We start from the raw sequence: 19639 nt of genomic DNA on the forward strand, positions 1-19639 counted from the left end.
CAAGGAACTATAAAGCACCACTTCTGTGTACTTAAGTACATTTGTACATACTGACATATTTTGAAGTGCTCCATATACTTCTAATCAAGTACTTTAAAGAGTCTGTACTTAGCACTTGGATTTAAGTACATTTTAAAGGTACTTCAAGCATACATAACTTTTTCCTAATCTGCAAGTACTTCTTCAAAACAGCGTTGGTTTGGTTTTTTTTAAAAATCACATCTCTCCTGACTGTCCTGGATTCTGACAGGTCCAGGACCCATTGCCCTGACTTGGGACCGTCAGGCTCTGCGTTCTGACTGCCCAGGCTTTGTTCTGTTAGCCTGGCTGGTGCACCAGCCAAGGAGTGTAGTGGCCCCACCACTTCACTGCTGATAGGTCACTGCAGCTGGCATTAGAGAGACTTGCTGCCTGGCCCAGGCCAGCAGCAGCGGGGAGACAGATACCTCTCAATGTCCAGCACAGAGAGAACAGGACCAATCGCTGCATCCCCTGCAGGTGAAGTAGGAAATGCTTACCAGCCCCTGGGCCTGCTCCAACACTGCAGGGTTGTTGGGAAATTGGGGATTTGTTCATGGTTATTCCTTTGCTATTTATGTGTATCAATACAACGTCATTGTTGCTGCTTTTTTCTCTTCCACTCTGTGCTTATATTATTGAAGTAGTTGTCCATAAATTGACCTAACAATTGCAGGGAATACAGGAGTTGGAAGTTCTTGTACTTTTACTTATCTATTTGTAAGTCCTATTTCCACAGCATACTTGTACTTAAAAGTACTTCTGTAAGGGTGTATATAGCACTTATAAAATGGACTCAATTATCAGTACTTATGGCAAACATTGCTAGAGATTGGACATAGCTTTGGTCTGTGTTCTCTTGCTCTCATCTTTCTGATCCTGCCAGGCTGTGATCACAGGTCACTGTTGTATTAATCTAGGTGGAATATGGGCCCAAAGAGGTGAAGGCTTTATCATGACCCTGTAAATGTCCAACATTAAACAGTGTTAAACAAGGCTCACAGTTTAGAATACAGAGACCTCAGCCTGCTTAGTACCATGGTGCAAACATCATTAAAAATCTCTTTAGCTCTGTATTAAAAATGTGTGTGTGTGTGGGGGGGGGGACAGTTAAAGCATTTGAAATGTAAAATATTAAGTAAGGCTTTCATCTTAACATCTCTTGTACCCTGCCCCTTTAGTTGGAGAGTCTTTAGAGAAGGAAAAACCCACACATGAATCTCTCTTGGATGGTGGTAATGATTCTTTTTGGGGAAAAGAGAAAAGTTAGTTAAGATGGGCTGGAGCAGTTGTTAAAATCTAATGCCATTTTGTAGAAGACGAAATAAGATGAACACACACAAAAGAGGAAGAGAAAAGAACAGCACAGGTAGAAAATGCAACTTCTGCCTCTGAGATGGACTCAGTTGCAGTCTCACTACTGGAAAAACATAGGCATAGCATGTGATCTTATCAGCCCTCCCCCCCCCCCCCCCGAGACCTGGCAAACTTGTACCAGCCTTGAGCTGTCTAAGGTGTTACATTTAGCTGCCTCTTTCTGGACAGAGACTTACCGCAGTGTGGCTGTATACAGTCTTGGCCAGCTAAGCCAGACTCTTGTAAATAGAGGGAAAAATTAGAGGGCTAGGCAGGCCAAGAAATAAAGTGGGGAAGGAAAAACACACTCCGCAGGGTGGGAAAGTAGCACAGTTTCACATCCCAGGTGGTACTGGGGATTTAGCTAGAGTTGGTGGTGAATGTCATTTGGCTCCCTGTAGTCTAGCCTGGCCAGGACGCCTTTCAGGATAGGATGAAGAAGGCTCAGGGTGCAGGTGGCAACCAGGATAGTGAAGCTTGAGCCTTCCCTTTCTCTTGTCTTTCAGTCAGCCAGCGTTTTGGTAGTCAGCTTGGTTCCCCCAGGGTCTCTTTCTGAGGGCTCCAGAAGGGAGTGATAGGTGGAATAGCCCATCCCCTCATTTTGTTGTCCATCAATTAGGCCTAATTACTCTCCCACCAATTTAGGTTCATTGACTCCCAGACTCTCACTGTTCTTGTTTTCTAGGCATTACCTTAACACGGTCCTGGAATTATGTCAGGAGGCCTTTTTGTTTGTACTAATTCTGTTTTCTGTCGACTTTTTGCACCTTTTTCCATGAACATTTATTGTTATAGGTTACTGTGACATTTTACGAACTTTCACTCACTCCTTACAGCTGAACTCACAATTAGGGGAAATTTGTAGGCCCAATTATCACATCATCATTGAGGTGTTTGAAGCTGCAAGATTGTGGTGTGTAAAGATTGCAATTCTTCATGAGCACTTTGTCCTTGATGTCTGTTGGCATTTGAGTGTGTAGGGGTCTTTGAGTGTATTTCCATGGGCCCCCGGTATGTTGCTACTGCAGGGTGACTGGCTTCTCCTCACCTGACCTTCAGTTGCACAGCAGTAACTGAACTGCCCAAGATACCCTTGACTCTGTCATCTTCCACTGAAAGGAGCTGGACTCCAGCTTTTCAGCAGCCCTGATAAATGGACTTGCTGTAATCACTTGCATCAGAACAATTAATTGCACCTGAGAAGCAGTACTGGGACCAGCACATCTCTGATCTGCATGCATGAGTTTCTCAGTTCATATAGCACTGTGCAGCAACTGTCCTTTGTTTTTAATAGGGGTCTCCTGCATGGCTCAGGACTGTCCACTTCGGACACCAGAAGACTTTGTGTTTCCGCTGCTGCCTAGTGAGGAGCTGAAAGACAAATATCGGCGCTACCTTTTCAGGGACTATGTGGAGGTATTTTCTGCTTCATATTCCTGTAGGACTGTGCCCTGACCCTTCCCAGTAGTCAGATATTTGGGCCAAGATTTTCAGAAGTGACTAGTTTGAGAGCTTCATTTTTTAGGGCCCAAACTGAGACCTCTTAAAAGGGCTTGTTTTTTTCCAAAAATGTTGAGCACCCTCCCCTTGCAAAACAGGACCATGTAAACCTGGGTTCCCAAGACAAATTATTTGATGGCCTCAGAGTGTGGCCACTGACTCTTGCTGGTGGCTGCTCACACTTTTTCCTAAATTATTTATTTGTTTTTCCTAAAGCTAATTAAATATGCACATACACACATCCAAATCATTGTAATGTATTTATTGCTAGCTAGTAAGTCTGTTGTGAAAAATGATATTAACAAACATACAAGTATTATTTTTCACAGCAGAATTACTCAGCCCTGGCAAGTCTGGGGACAAATTAAGCCCTGGATGGGAGGTCAGGGGAGGCAGAGAGGGGCTGGAGCCTGAAGCCCTGTGGCCGGAGGACAGAGCCCAAAGCCATGCGGCTGGAGCCTGGGGCCCACCACCGTGCAGCTGGAGCCTGGGACTGGAGCCTGAAGCCCTGCTGTCCCAGAGCTCAAGCCCAAAGCCTGAGCCCCGCAGCCCCGGGGAAGATGGGGAACTCACTGGCTGCCTGGTCCTCCCGTATTGTGCCCGAGATGTCTCCAGAGTGGGGCAGGACCAAACCCCTGCTGGCAGCTCCAGCAACCGTCACAAAGGTGGTACATCCAGGAACACCAGGAAGTGAGAGGGGCCTCTGCTTTGCTCCTCCCCACCCCTAATCACAGCCCAGAAGGCTGTGGCCACAAGAAAAGTCCCTGGTGGCCGCACTTGAGAAATGTTGCTGTCAAGTGTCCCAAGCTGGGCACCCAAAATCACTAGTGATTTGTAAAATATTGATCTTGGTGTCTGGGCTTCTTGATGATGCCTCTCTAGAGAGTTCAGGGGCTGGAGATGCAGTAGCTGCTGCAGGGTTGTAGCTGACAGGCATGTTGTCTGTTGCTCGTGCTGTGGTGCAGGGCTCACTGTCAGAGTTCTCAAATGATTTGCCAGAGTAAATTTTCCTCTAATGTCATCCCAGTGACAGCAGCTGGTGCCTGGTCTCTATCTTGAAGCAGAGTGCTCTAGTGTTAAAGCAGAAAACTTACACTGAATGTTAAATATTGGTGCAAGACCAAGAAATATTTTTAGGCAGCTACAGACTTGCCCCTCATCCTGATGCATTGCAGGTCACTATTATACAGCATCCTTTGTACGTGCCTTCACTCTGCAAAGCTTCGTGAGTCGTATCTAAGCTAGAGAGAACGAGAGTGTTTAAGACAAGATTTAGAGGAAGTAACTCAGTGACTTGGACAGAGAAGGAAGTACTTTAGTGACACCCTGTCCCCAGTAATTGTGAGGAGTCACAGGAAGGGGACAGACTAGCCACAATTGAGAAGCAGAGTCCGTGCCCTGGGGCAGCAGGGGGGTGGAATATGGGGCGGGGGGGGAGGAGTTCAAAGAGAGTGAGATGCTAGATCTGTTTGGAGTTTCTCATCATGGTCTCCTGACATTCTGGATGGGATCTCAGATTTCCTCGTTTCATGACTAACCACATCAACCTCAGCTTTGAACAAATGCAAAATACAAAGCCTCCAAATCTTTTGTTGGAACAAGCACTTAATAACTAACTAACCTGCTCCGCATGTAGAAGAGATTGGTTGGGCATCTTCTGGTGGCTCTTTCCATTGTCTTCTCCAGATCTAAGAACTACGAATTCACATTAACAAAAGGCATGACTTTTACTCTCTAAGAATAGAGATCAGTATTCTCCCATACCAATTGCTTACCTTGCCACTCGGTGTATTTGCAGAGCCATTACCAGCTGCAGCTGTGTCCCGGTGCAGACTGCCCCATGGTCATACAGGTACAGGAGCCCAAAGCTCGACGAGTGCAGTGCAATCGATGCAATGAAGTTTTCTGGTAAGAAAGTAAAAGGCTTACAGGCTGTGAGGAAAGCATGTGGCACAGGCATATGCTCTCTTTTAAGGTCACTTCATCTGAGAACAGGTCTAGTGTGTCGAGGCATCACGGACACATTACTAGAATTGCTTGTAACTTGAGGCATCTGTGTAATAGGGGTGTAGGGCAGGGCCTGCCTTTCAGTGGTGGTCAGTTCTCGCTGAACTCAATGGGAGCTGTGGGTTCTGAGCACCTCTGAAAATTGAGCTTTTAGTAATCAAGGGAAACAAGTCTTGTCTAGCTTCTTCTGTAGCTTGGATTAATCTACAAATTATGATACAAGCATTGGTGAGTGATCTTGGGTACGAAGCCTTAATGGCTGCTGCTGGAACCTGTCTGATGCCTGTGTTTGTATATTTGTATACTTTGTTCCCAGAGTCTCTAGTGCATTCCCAATATCCAGAGAACCATAAAGCCAAGGGACTCAGATATCCTAAATACACACACAGGCTTCCATGGTATGAATGCTCCTAAACATGCATAGAAACAAAGTGTACCATTCGGATAAGATGTCAGTTGATTTCTGTATATGAAGGCTAGAATATCTTTAAACTTCTATGTGCGTGAGGTCCTCCCCAGCATAAGAATAAACTTCCACTGGATAGGAGAGCTAATGGTGCTTTCCTGGCTTGCAGTGTCCAGGAGAGGAGTAACAGAACTAGGAGTAATATCAAAAGGGTTGCTGCTGGAGTATCTTCTGACACCCCTTACTCCAAAGGTGTAGCTGCATCGTGAGTGTCCAGGGACAGTAATATACATGGGTTAGTAACCAAGCCTCCCACTAGTTGCATGCAATTAACCCTGAACAGGAGCGTATTTGGAATTTATCTGGGATGACGTAGGCTTGCTCCATTATCTTAAAAGTGATGCTGGGGCTCCAGGGAAAAGATGATGGCTGCTCATCAGACAGCCAGATGCTCACTTATCTGAGAGGGAGCCCTGTGTTCACTTCCAATCAGAAGAGAGGTAGTGATATGTTAAGAGTTTCAGGAGAAGGAAGTGATCATTCCCAGAAGGACCTGGCGGGAATTCTAAACGTTGAACCAGCCCCTCTCATTGTGGTATTTAGGAACGAACTGCTTGTCTCCTCACGCCTATTTCCCGTCCAGATCCTGGTCATGAGGAAAGACTGACTTCTTGGTTATTAATGCAATGTATTAACTCTCCTAAACACTGGTATTTCTTTCTCTTCCTGTTAAGTTTCAAGTGTCGGCAGATGTACCACGCGCCCACAGACTGTGCCACCATCCGGAAATGGCTCACCAAGTGTGCAGACGACTCTGAAACAGCCAACTACATCAGTGCTCACACTAAAGATGTAAGGGAGAGCACGTCAACATTCATTTCAGGCATCTAGTCCTGCTGAGAAGGGTGGGGGGCGGAGGCAATTCCATGCAATTGTAGACTTTATGCTGCTTTTTTAATAATGTTAGTAAATTCCCACTTGGGGTTTTGGTGCAAAGATCTTGAATACCTTGAAATCTAATGCCCATCTTAGATGTCTGTATGCTAATGCAAGAAGTATGGGGAATAAACAGGAAGAACTAGAAATACTACTTAATAGTCACAGTTATGACATCATTGGTATCACAGAGACTTGGTGGGATAATTCACATGACTGGAATGCTGGTATAGAAAGATACAGCTTGTTCAGGAAGGACAGGCAAGGAAAACAGGGAAGAGGTGTTGCTGTGTCTATCAGATAGATACACTTGAACTGAGGTTGAGATAGTTGAGGATAAAAGGAGTAGCTCGGGGCTTAGTAGTGATGGAGGATTTCAACTACCTGCACATCTGTTGGGAAAATAATACAGAGGACGAATTATCCAACAAATTCTTGAAATACATTGGAGACAGATTATTACAGGAGGTAGAGGTAGTGACTAGGGGAGATTTGATTCTAACAAACAGGGAGGAACTGGTTGAGAATTTGAAGGTGGAAGGCAGCTTGGATAAAAGCAATCAGGAAATGATAGCGATCAAGAGTCTAAGGGAATGGTAAGGGGGAAAACAGCAGAATAAAGACAATGGATTTCAAGGAGATGAACTTTAGCAAACTCAGCAAATACTGAAGGTAATATCCTGTGGGAAGCAAGTGTAAGCGAAACAAGGGTTCAGGAGAGTTGGCAGTTTTTAGAGAGGCGCTATTAAGTGCACAGGAGCAAACTACCCTAATGCTTAGGAAAGAAAGGAAGTATGGTAAGAGGCCACCGTGTCTTAGCCAGGAGATCTTCAATGACGTGAAATTCAAAAAAAGAGTTGTACAGAAAGTAGAAACTAGGTCAAATTACAAAGGATGGGTATAACGAAACCCATAAGCGTTTTGGAACAGAATTAGAAAGGCCAAGGCACAAAGTGAAATTAAAATAGCTAGGGACATAAAGGGTACAAGAAAACATTTTACAAACACATAAGATGAAAGACCAAGAACCAAGTAAGCCCCATTACTCAATGAGGAAGGAAAGACCATAACAGAAAACGCAGCAATGGCTGAAGTATTAAATGCCTGTTTTGTTTCAGTTTTCACCAGAAAGGTTAGCAGTGATAGCATGACTAACCTAGTGAACATCTGTGTAAATGAGGCAGGATCTGAGGCTGATTTGGGAAAGAACAAGTTAAAAATCACTTAGGCTATGTCTAAACTACAGACCTTGCAGCTGCAGTGGTACAGCTGTAAGGCCTCCTGTGTAGCCACTCTGTGCTGGTGGGAGAGAGCTCTTTTGTCGGTGAAACTCATGCCAACAAAAGTGCTAGTGGACACAAAGCTTAGACAAGTTGGATGTCTTCAAGTTGGCAGAGCTTGCGAAAATACATTCTAGAATACGTAGGGAACTGGGTGAAGAGATCTTTGAAAACTCACTCATGGCGAGAGTGGCAGAGATCCCAGAGGACTGAAAAAGGGCATGTATAGTATCTATCTATAAAAAGGGGAATAAGGACTACCCAGGAAACTGTAGACAAGTCAGCGTCAGCTTAAGTTTGGTACCCAGAAAGGGAATGGAGCAAATCTGGACTGGAACTATAAGTAGCTGGAAGATAAGGTGACAAGTAACAGTCAACATGGATTTGTCACAACATATGTCAAAGCAGCCTAAAATGCTTTCTGACAGGATAATAGTCCTGGTGGATGTGAGGGGAAGCAGTAGGTGTGATATATCTTGACTTTAATAAGGCTTTTGATGCTATCTCACATGACTTTCTCTTAAGCACACTAGGGAAGTATAGCCTAGATGAAGCTCTTGTAAGGTGGGTGCACAACTGGTTGGAAAATTGTACTCAGAGAGTAGTTATCTGTGGTTCACACAAGCAAGAAAGGCATATCAAGTGGGGTCCTAAAGGGATCTGGCCTGGGTCTGGTTCTATTCAATATCTTCATAAATAATTTGGAGAATAGCATAGAAACTACACTTATAAAGCTTGTGGATGATGCCAAGCTGGTAGGGTTTGCAAGCATTTTGGAGGACAGGATTCGAATTCAAAACGTTCTTGACAAACTGGAGAAATGTATTGAAATAAATAGGATAAAATTCATTATGGACAAATGCAAAGTATTGGACTTAGGAAGGAATAATCAGTAGTGGGAAATGACTGCCTAGGAACAAGTACTGCAGAAAAGGATCTGGGGGGTTACAGTGGATCACAAGCTAAACATGAGTCAACAATATAACACTATTGCAAAAAAAGTGAACATCATTCTGGGATGTGTTAGCAGGAGTGTTGTGAGTAAGACACACGAAGTAATGATTCCACTCTGCTCAGTACTGATAAGGCTTCAGTTGGAGTATTATGTCCAGTTCTGGGCACCACACTTTGGGAAAGATGTGAACAAACTGGAGAAAGTCCAGAGAAGAGCAACAAAAATGATTAAAAGTCTAGAAAACATGACCTATGAGGAAAGTTTGAAAAAATTAGGTTTGTTTAGTCTGGCGAAGAGAAGACTCAGAGGGAACTGGATAACTCTTCAAGTTTGTAAAACATTGTAAAGAGGTGGGTATTAAATTGTTCTCCTCTTCCACTGAGGGCAGGACAAGAAGCAATGGCTTAAATTGCAGCAAGGGGAATTTAGGTTAGACATTAGGAAAAGCTTCCTAACTGTCAGGGTGGTTAAGCACTGGAAGAAATTACTGAGTCCTGTCTCAGTGCAGAGGACTGGACTAGACGACCTGTTGAGGTCCCTTCCAGTCCTACATTTCTGTGATTCTGTGGCTGACTCTGTTACTGCAAATATACTTTAAACTGGGAAACTCATCTGTGTGTAGGACTGAGTACTGAAGTTCCCCCTCTATATGCTAGTCTTCATTCTGCTAAATTCATTGCGAGGATCAATCTGCAGCTGGGTCTGTTGCCCTCTAATGCAGAGAAGCAGCATGGTGGTTGGCTCAAACACTTGTCTGGTGTGCAGCTGCAGTTAATTTTTTTTTTAAAGAAGAATGCGTGGATACACAAAGGGTAGATAATCTAGCCTATCCCCATTTGCAGTAGTGTGTAGCTTCGCTTCTAACCATGGAGTTCGGAGAATGAAAAGCCCTAGAGCATCAATTTCCATTTGCAGGATGAGGTTTTAAGCAAAGGCTAGGGTTATCTAGCCTGAAGTGGGGGATGCACAGATATGCAGGGCGGTATGAAAAGGAATATGCCTATTGGAAGGCCTAGTCCTGATCTGGCTGGGGGAGCCAGAGGGACTCCATGACTTAAAAGGTCTTTGTCCGTAACTTTGGTTTTCTGAGCACTTGATTAATTTAAAGCCAACAAATTTAGACTCAAGAAAAGGAGCTATTTATGCAGCGTATGGTGAACTTGTAGAATTCATTGTAGCTGGATTAATTTAGGACTTTATGATTCAGGAAAATGGTTATGGATTCAGTGCCCTTAGCTTCTAGGTCAGAGACCGCAGTCTAATCCAGATTGGTGGTAGTAATAATTCTGGACTGTGATATGATTTGGTGTCTTCAGATTCAAACTGGCAAAGTTGGATTACTTCCTATAGCTGTGCAAACCAAGAAAATATAGTAACAGTCAAATTGTGCAGAATATCAGCCGATTACCTGTGGAACAAAGAAACCTAGGTAAAGCATTGTATAGTCAGGCAGGTGTATGATGGCTTTGTACTTCCTCTGAAGCAGTCACCCATCGGCTGCTACTGAAGGCAGGATACAGAACTAGATGGTCCTATGGTGTGAGTCACTATGGGCAGTACTGTCTCTCTATGTAAACTGGTTGAATTGCTAAACCTGACCCGCCAGTTAATGGTAACTATTGAGAGTGAACTTTGGTTCACAAGTGGTAATGCTAAAAATAATGACCTCACTTCTTGGAACTGTTATCTCGAACCACTGATCTGTTGTTGGTGCCCTGAGTCATCCGTCCATCCCCCCTTCGTCCCACTTTAAAATGGGTGTGACAGGAATAGCGAATGTGTAATAATAGAGCCGGAGCTGTGTTCTTGAGGAATATTAGAGAACAGCTGGATCTAATGAATGCTTCTGGTTTTCCCAGTGTCCCAAGTGCAATATCTGCATTGAAAAGAATGGAGGCTGCAATCACATGGTGAGCAATTCCCTGAATACTTCAGAGCTTCCTTGTCCTTAGCTGAAACCTTTCTGTCCTTATGCAGACTGCTAATGCCTCCTCTTTCCTTCTGTTTCAGCAATGCTCCAAATGCAAGCACGGTAAGTAGCAGTATCTGGAATCCGTTGGGGAAAGGCAATATTCCTTTATTACCCCAGTCGTAAATGTTGTTGATTTAAATAGCCAGTTAACCATTCCCAGTACAAATATGAAGAGGATTCTAATTACACATCTAACTTGGTGATAAAGGCTTATTGTTTCACTTGCTATGTTCTTAACTGGTTTCTGATTCCTTGGTGGCATTTAGATTTAATGCTGTAAAAAGGTCTTCAGCTCCTTTTGTGTCATGAGATTGATGCTCCTCAGAAATGTGCTCTGGTATTTAAAAGCTTTCCTGATGTAGTTCTTGTTCTGTACATTGATTTCTGCCCCACCAGCTGAAACCACTTGCATTGTAATGGAACTCTCTGAGCCTTTATGTCAAACTAGACTTAGTCTTTATGTTCACTGATGGACAAAATGAGGCCCTACATAGACCAAGCCACAGAAGCAGGTGTAGGTCTGTTGTTGATCTCTATAACCTTATCCGCTTGATTGCTCCTCAGTCCACTCCCATGCAAGAAGCAGCCTGGCTGTCCTCAGTCCTTATTAAAGCCCTGAAAAATATCAGGAATGCAAAGCAAATGGCTTTTGTGGGATGCTAAATTTCTCTAACCCTAGGGAAGTGAGTGAGACTACCTGTTGCTGGGGCTCGCATGTTGCAACTCTGTTACCAGCCAGTAGGGAGGCTGAGGAAGATAACTCACTTCAGAAAACATTTAGACTCTACCCCTCGCAGTTCACTTCCTTTTCTGATAGAAGGTCAGCAGGAATGATAGTGACTTGGTGGGATGCTGTGGTATCAGGAGTAGGTGAGCAACAAGTTTCTAGATACCGCAGTGATTGAAACTGGAAAAAGAGCAGGCTAGCCCTTGGGTGGACTTAGCAGATTCCAACCCCATTGAATGGGAAAGGCAAGCCTTCCAGAAGTGATTCGTACAGCAACTGTCTAACCTCCTCTCTTCTCCTTCCTGCCAGAACACTGCAAGTATCCCACCTCTAAAACCAGGCACTTCTGTTTCGTGGGTTTAGCCGTTGCTCTACTTTTTCTCCTTAGCTTTTACCTACGTCCTCCCACTCAGGTCAGGTCTACACTACAAACATATATCTGTATAACTATGAGGCTCGGATGTGAAAAACCCATACCCCAAGCACCATAGGTATACCAGCGCAATCCCTTGTGTAGACAGCACTGTGTCAGCAGGAGAGATTTCTCGCCGTGACATAGCTACCACCTCTTGCAGAGGTGAATTAACTAGGTTGCCGGGAGAGCTCTCTGCCGTAGGAGTGTCTCCACTTAAGTGCTACAGCAGCACAGTTGTGCCAATGCAGTGTTTCAAGTGTAGGCTTGTCCTCAGGGATTTCTGGTCTGAAGCTCTCTCCTAAACCACTGGATATGGATAGATGTCTTAGAGTCACAGAATTTAAGGCCAGAAGGGACCATCAGATCATCTAGTCTGACTTGTGTATCACAAGTCACCAACACCACCCAGTGTGCACCCGTGAGAATGGAAAGTGGATTGTCTCTGTGGGTTTGTTCACTGCTGGATCAGATTAGGATCCTTCCAATCTGATCCAGCAGAGACCCATGCTGGCAACTTACCAGTAGTGAGAGAGCTGCAGCTCACTAGCTAGTAGGACTGCAGCTGCCCTTTTCTTTAACTATGAGGTGCAGCCTGCGGAGACTACAGGTCCCAGTTTCCAACACTCCTTGTGGATCCAGGCATTGTCCCCTTAGCGCATGCTGGAAGTGTTGCCCCACAAGCTGCATATTTAGCTATAGACCCCTAAGATGGGGTTGTATTTGGCCTACAAGCTGTATTCTGTTTCCCTCTGGGCAAGATGGCACAAATAAACTTTACATGCTGCTTGGCTAAAGGAAGCCCCTGAAACAGAGGGGCTGTTTCTCTGTAACTTGGTTTCTGGAAACTCATTTTTTCTATGCATCACAGTGATTGTGCCTTGTTCTCTGCAGACTTCTGCTGGATGTGTCTGGGGGACTGGAAGACCCACGGTAGCGAGTACTATGAATGCAGTCGGTACAAAGAGAATCCTGATATTGTAAACCAGAGTCAGCAAGCACAGGCCAGGGAGGCCCTTAAGAAGTACTTGTTCTATTTTGAGCGGGTAGGACACATCTCTTTGGCCAGAGCTGCTGTAGCCTTTTAATGTCCCTGCCTGGTGCAATGTCGGTGTAAGAAATACACAAACAAAGGATTCGGTACAGATGAAGTAGCTTCTGGAGTCCCAGTTTAGGTCGTCTTTGTTCCTTCAGACTCAAAATTCCGCCCAACAAGTCCTACCAAGCTGTTAACTTTTGTTCTCCATTGAAGCAAACCATATGAGATTGCTCCTGATTTTCTGCAGCATCAGGAAACTTAATGTCCTGCATTTTTCTCTTCTTTCACAGCAACTAGTACAATGGGATTCTCATCCACAAATAGAGCTCCTAGGTGCTAAAATGATACAAATAACACAAAATAATAATTTTAATGTAGTGTCCCTCTGCAAGATGCTGCTGTGCTGTTGCCTATAGGTATCATAGGACTGGAAGGGACCTAATCCCATCCCTGCACTCATGCAATATCCCTGCAACCATTTCCTCACAGGACCAGGGAACTTTCCAAAGGTTCTTATGGCATGAATTTGTAGGGACCAAGAAGAAACAAATCTTGGTTGTTTAAATTAAAACTCCATCATGTGGTTTAATGAAATGTTAAGGGGATTTCATGTCAAGACATGTTTAAAGAAAGGCTTTTGGAATCTGTCACTAACCAGTGAGACAGTCAGAGCACCTCTCTTCCCGCAGCAAGCGTGAATAGGACTGCTCAAACTGTACAGGTCTAATGCAGATTCGCTAAAAGAAAACACTGTAGATCCAAGGTTGCCACTTTTCTGTGAGGTCAGCATGCACTCGTTTCCTAATTCAGAGATCAACGGCTGCTTATTCATAGCATTAATCTAGTCTTAAAATAATAATAAATTAATAATCTTGACTTTCCAGATCAAGGGACTCTGGGAAATGACCGTGTTTTACAATGATGTTTCATAGCATAGATGTGTCAGCTTTCAGTAAGCCCATGTTAAAGGTTAATCTAAATATCTTGGTAGAGGCCTCTTAAATGGGGAAATTCCCATTATTTTACTCCTTCTAGTCACTCACAAGATGCTGATGTGACCACAGGGCATTTCTACAGAGGGGCTGAGTTTGCTCCCTGCTCCCACCTGCCTCTTACAGTATACGCAACCTCCATGGGCTTGCAAGTGGGGGGTGCTGCCTTGCTGTCCTCCTGCCTACAGCATATCCTATCCTGCTGGACTCCAGCCCCATCTTACTTCCTGTTTGCTGGAGCTTGTATCTGTACTTTGATCTCATGCCCTTTTTCTTCTACATTTGCAGTGGGAGAACCACAATAAAAGCTTGCAGTTAGAGGCACAGACATACCAGCGAATTCAGGAGAAGATCCAGGAAAGGGTGATGAACAACCTGGGAACATGGATAGACTGGCAGTACCTGCAGAACGCTGCAAAGCTGCTTGCAAAGGTGGGTGTTTGGGGCTCTTTCAGTCCACAGGAGAGAGCCTACACACCAAAACACTTCCATCTGAGTAGCACACTGAAGAGGGAGGCAATTCAGGGGTTAGATCTGTAAGGATGTTATGCCCTGAATCAGACACTAACTGCCTGACGTTAGCAGGAGGATGCCTTTCTGAGCAGGTTATTCCATAATTGGTCCTGACAGGTGTTTCCTGCACCTTCCTCAGAAGCATCTGATAATGGCCTCTGCTATACTGGACTGGTCTGGCAACTCGTGTATCCCTATATTAGTCATAGAAATAAGCTGTGCTAACAACATCAAGGTCTAAAACTCTGTTCCTCTTCTGTTGTAGTGTCGTTACACCCTGCAGTACACATATCCGTATGCCTACTACATGGAGTCTGGCCCCAGGAAGAAATTGGTAAGGTGTTTGCTCAGACTTCTTGGCATCTAGCTAGGGAGCATAGTAAGCCAAGCAGACACCTAGATTTGTGTCTTCAGTCCCAGAGTTTGCGTGTATATAATAAATCCATGTAATGACATGTATGTGACGTTGAACCTCACGTATCCTCAAACTTCATAACCAGCTCCAAACCCTCCCCCCTACTCCCTGTCAGAGATTTACTAGCAAATCTCTTGTTGGCTGTCATTCCAGAGACGTCCCTATTTTTACAGACTTTACTATAGAACAGTACTACAGTGTGAATGACAAACTAGTTGTCAAACTATTTTTCCCCATAAGGATTCACATCATAAGCAAACACACTTATCTAGAATCTGAATTGGTTTTTACTGGCTCCTAGCTCCTGGGAGATGGGAGAGTTACAGCAGCAGGTTAACCTTTCAGGAACCTGTATAAAAATGGAGGAAGTAAACCTCCGTGCAAGTGGTAGGGCGTTAGCCAGGGTGTGCTGCACTAAAGCTGGCTGGCAAGCCAACATCTGGGGCTCTACACGCTATTGTTTGACTTGAGTTTTGCTTTGCTGCTAGTATTTGAGTTAGTGAGATCAAATCTAGCTTGGAGTTTGTCTACCTGTGCTGCAGACACACCTTTGAGGGCCGTGTAGACATAACCTTCAGCTAGACGTTTGCTGACTTTTGGTTCTTTCCCAAGTTTGTAGTGGGGGCAGGACAAATAAATGAACCTTATTCTTTCCACGACTGACTGAAGCCCCTGTTAATTACTAGCCAACCCAGCTGCTCAGTCACTTAAATCACTTTACTATCAAGGAGGCCGCTTTGGTAAGCCGAACATATGACTTACACTAAGTGATTTTGAGACTGGGATTCTGGGGTAAAGTTTCCCTGTTGGTAACGCCATAGCGCTGGGCCTTGTTTTACATGAAGGAGTGTGCAGGGCAGAAACTGTGTTTCTAGCCCGTAAGTGGGATGGAGATTCACCAGACTGCAAACACCAGTTGGTGGTGTCAGTTTCCTCCTTGTTGGGCGTATCCTAATGCTTGAATAATTAAAAGTTGAATGTACAAAAATCCATCTTCCTTAGGATTTTGAAGTCACTGGACATGCCATATTGTAGTGCTCATTGTTTTCCCAAGTATTCCAGAGATTTGCTCCACCAAACCTGTTGCGGAGAGGAAGGACCCTAGGGGGGTGTGCTTCCTCTCACCACACCTGTTTGGTGGCATAAAGCTGCTCTGGGTAGATTGGTTTCTCTAATTGTCTGTACTGTTGATCAGTTTGAATACCAGCAGGCTCAGTTGGAAGCTGAAATAGAAAACCTCTCCTGGAAGGTGGAACGAGCGGACAGCTATGACAGAGGAGTAAGTTATCTGTTCCCCTGCAGCTGCTGGGCAGCCCTTCACTTACAGGTGGCTTAGTACCTGCACAAAAAGGCCCAGGCCAGCTTGGCAGGCAGGTGAAGGCAATCAGATTAGCTTTGAGTCTGTCCTTTTGTTCACTTGGCCTGCAGATGCTTGCTTCCTAGTTGAGGGGATGGGGGGAGAACTTTGCTGCTCTCCAGCAATGACTCCTGGCTGACTGAACCAGGCCGGACAGGTTCTGAAGGAAGGTGCATTCAGCCCTTTGCTGGAGGGGAAATGACCCTCGTGTGTGGGGTTTTTTTGCTTTTGGGAGGTGGGAGGGAGCATCAGAAACCCTCTGAGAAGGGAAATGTAAGGAGAATTGGGTTCAGAGGGACATTCCTTTTATACACTATCAAATTGGAAGGGTCCCTGCAGTCTTTAATTTGCTTGAGAAGCAGTGACTGGGCCTCACGCTCTACCATAGAAGTGCCTTTTCTTTTCCTCTGGGGAGTTCAGATTAATGGGGTTCTGCCTTGCTGTTCTTTGTTCCAGGACTTAGAGAATCAGATGCATATAGCAGAACAGAGGAGGAGGACCTTGCTTAAAGACTTCCATGACACATAAGGCAGAAGGAGGTGATGAGGTGCAGAGGTGAGAGCAGCAAGCAAGGTGACAGTGGCTGCCTCGAGAGAAATGCACACTGCCTGTGGGAGAACCCAGCCAAGGACAAAACCATCCCCTCCCGTTGCAAAACAGACACGTGCAAACACCTCATCTAGTCCCTTTCTGTTTTTTATCTTTCTGCTTTTCATTTCTGCCAGGTTAGAGGCTGGGAGTTCAGATTGGCATCGTTCATGGGATGTTTCCTCCTACCCCAAATGGCTTTTGAGAGAGGGGATTTTTCTGAATGGCTGTTAATAGTATTAGATCATTACAATTTATGTAATTTTCAACGGTTGTACAATTATACAAACAAACCCTAGAATAACACACAACCCTTTTAAAAAATAAATTGGCAGTGGAGTGTTTTTCCTTAATAATCTGCTTGTAAATTAAATGGGCTTGTGTCCCAAAATCCTTTTATGCACTGAGGGTTATGAAATAACCCAGCTATATTTCCCTTTCCTCTAATGTGCTTTGTAGCACTGGCCTGTGGCTGCACGAGGAGAGTGGCTGGAGCTCAGAGGGTGGCGGCTGCTGTGTTTGCGCCTTACAGCATCAGCGGTGGCTACATATCAGCACAATTGTGTGTGGCATTTCTTCTCTCAGCAGTAGTTTGTGCTGCATGAACCAAAGCAAATGGAAGTGTTATAGGGCAGAGATCAAGTTAACATAGGAGATATGCCTAGCGGTAATTCAGATCTTTGCATTCAGTGAATTTAAGGTCTTCCATGTGGATTTTTGCTTTAGTTGGTTTTTAGGGGTTTTCTGTGCTGCCAAAACTATGGTGTTTGGGATACTGTTAGAACAGTTGTTCTAACAGTGTTAAATAGGCTTGGTCTTGTTAGGCAGAGTGGAACAAGCCATGTTACTTCAATGTGTACAGCTTTGTAAAGATCAGTCATACATAGAGTGTAACATGATCAAATCACTTTGGTCCCATTTACCCAGGCAAGACTAAGCCACATTGCAAGTCAAGGGGGAACAGTAATGCATAGTGTGGTCCCTGACACACATCTTGGCAATGTAGACAGGCACTCAAATCGAAGTGCTAGAGCTAACATTGTTCTGCATCAAGCCAGACTGAAAACTGACTGGTGGAGTTAATTTATGTGTATATTGGTATTAAAGCTGCTGGATGGTTATAATAAGTCTGATTATTGTCTGGGACTCTGAGCTTTTGTATGGCATGTTTAATGTAAAATATAAACAATTTTTTTAAAAAGTGACCTCGCCAATTCATCTTAACAAGGGAGTCACTTCAAAACAGTGGCTTAAATGCCAACACTTTACGACGGTGGATGAACCATGTGCAGGTGCCTATGTAACACAGGGACTTGTACGTGCATCTGCTATAGGCAGGGAAAAATGGAGTAACTGAGTGTCTGTGCTGAGGAAATCCCCAAGTCTAGTGTGAAAGTAGGGAATTCCCTTCCATGCCATTTTCATGAGGAATGTTGCCCTGACACATTCCTTACTAGGATATTCTTATTTTCACCCTTTTTGACTTGACAGGCTGAAAGACTGACTGAGAGTCTTCCTAATTCCTGCTTGACAAAATAAGCTACTCTCTTTTGTATGAGCCACATGCACCATATGACTCTAGCCCCCAGAACTGGGTATGTAGGTTTTAACAATGTGAAGGTGGGAGAAAAGAGAGGGCCCTCAGTTTGAGAGGGATACTTCTTATATGAACTAATCTTGTGGACAGAGCTTGTACAGTATTGTGCAGAGTTAATGTTTATCCAGTGCTTAAAGGTGTAAAGCGCAAAGTACTAATATAGGATATGAACTGATGTTCTAGTTAAGCTAGCTGCAGTCAGGTGAAAGTTGGCCTGTTTGCCAGAGAGGTGTAGGGAGGTATCTTTTCTAATCCTAAATACTCAGCTTTGCTGCCAGGTGGTGCCCTTTCCTCCCTGCTCACTTACATCGCATAAGCATTTAGCTCTGAACCAGGATAAGCATAAAAGTATTTTAAAATCCTCATTCCTGGAGCAGTGTAGGTCAGGTGGCAGGAATCAATTGCCAAATGACCCTGAGAGCTGACTCGCAATCCAGACTGCTCAGACACCTTGGTGAGAGCACTTAAGAAATCCGTACAAACACAGAGTGCTTTGAAAGCCATCTCTTTGGAGGTACACAAAACTCAAGCTTTGTCAACAAGGTTTTGTTTCTCCAAAACTCTTCCTGGAAGGAGGCTGTGAATTTCCTGGTTCCCAGGAACAGATCCTGCTTCCATCCTCTGTGTAGAAAACAAGGTGGGATTGTGTCTTTGCGGTGTGAGCCCAAACAGGGTAACATTTGTGCAGCTGTAGTATAGGAACAGTTAAAATCTGGGGAGATCCCCCATTTCCTGCTCATTCTGGCATCTGAAAAGGATAAGCTGCTGCTGTTTGAGAGGTGGGTAACTGATAGGAAAGAAATTAGTGTTCTCAAGATCAAAGGTAAAGGGGCAAATTCTGTTTTGTGAACACAGCCCCTTTCGAGTCAATGAGGTGGCCTGAGAATAGAAGTTGGATTAGGCTATTAACTCTAAAGGTACAAATTTTCCCCGGCACCAGTAACATGGTATTCTGGCAGTGTTTGTCCCTTCCTCTTTTTGCAGCTGCTTGCTATTCCTAGGTCAGCCTGACGTCTCTCTCCATCCTTGCATCTGATGCTCCTTATTTCTGCTTTGCTCATGCTAATGCACTGGGTGACTCAGATCTCTAACAGTCATCAGACTTCCTGGACCGTACAAAGTTTTTTCTACTGACAATATAAACTGCATGACTGCTGCTCCACACATGAATTGCTCACTGTACCTATGTGGGACAGGAACAGCAGGAGGTTTCTGTACTATAATTTCACATTCAAACTTTTAAACTTTTTAAGCAGGTGATAAATAGAACTTTTATTTTTAAATGAGACTTGTTCTAGGGAATCCGTTTCTCACCTGCATCTGCTCAGTTGGATTGTTCTCCAGGATTTCAGGTAGCAGCTGCTGCTGTAGGAGCTTTAGTATTATGGAGAGTGTTGCTGTTTCCTGGCTGCCTTGTTCCATTGGCGAGGTCTTCTCCAAGAAACTGACACCACTCTTAGCTTTTCTTTATAGGCATTGGAGGGGAAGGGGCAAAGGAAAATGCCCTTGAAATATTTCCCAGAGGTGGAGTGGTTTATATGAAATAAATTGTGAATTTATAATTTTAAA

General features: G+C 44.3%; 1 protein-coding gene across 3 annotated transcripts in view; it reads left to right on the forward strand.

The window, feature by feature from the left end:
* Positions 1-19639, forward strand: part of ARIH2 (ariadne RBR E3 ubiquitin protein ligase 2) — a 46550-nt gene extending 26911 nt beyond the window's left edge. For all 3 annotated transcript variants that reach the window (XM_075073337.1, XM_075073336.1, XM_075073338.1), the window contains exons 6-15: positions 2669-2790; positions 4673-4782; positions 6022-6139; positions 10318-10368; positions 10469-10490; positions 12464-12615; positions 13889-14032; positions 14379-14447; positions 15724-15807; positions 16342-19639. In XM_075073337.1, the coding sequence (XP_074929438.1) occupies positions 2669-2790; positions 4673-4782; positions 6022-6139; positions 10318-10368; positions 10469-10490; positions 12464-12615; positions 13889-14032; positions 14379-14447; positions 15724-15807; positions 16342-16413 (944 nt within the window). In that variant the 3' untranslated portion in view covers positions 16414-19639. The remainder of the gene's footprint in view (positions 1-2668; positions 2791-4672; positions 4783-6021; positions 6140-10317; positions 10369-10468; positions 10491-12463; positions 12616-13888; positions 14033-14378; positions 14448-15723; positions 15808-16341) is intronic.

The sequence above is a fragment of the Chelonoidis abingdonii genome, chromosome 17 (assembly GCF_003597395.2).
Source record: "Chelonoidis abingdonii isolate Lonesome George chromosome 17, CheloAbing_2.0, whole genome shotgun sequence".
In the NCBI taxonomy this organism is placed as follows: Eukaryota; Metazoa; Chordata; order Testudines; family Testudinidae; genus Chelonoidis; species Chelonoidis abingdonii.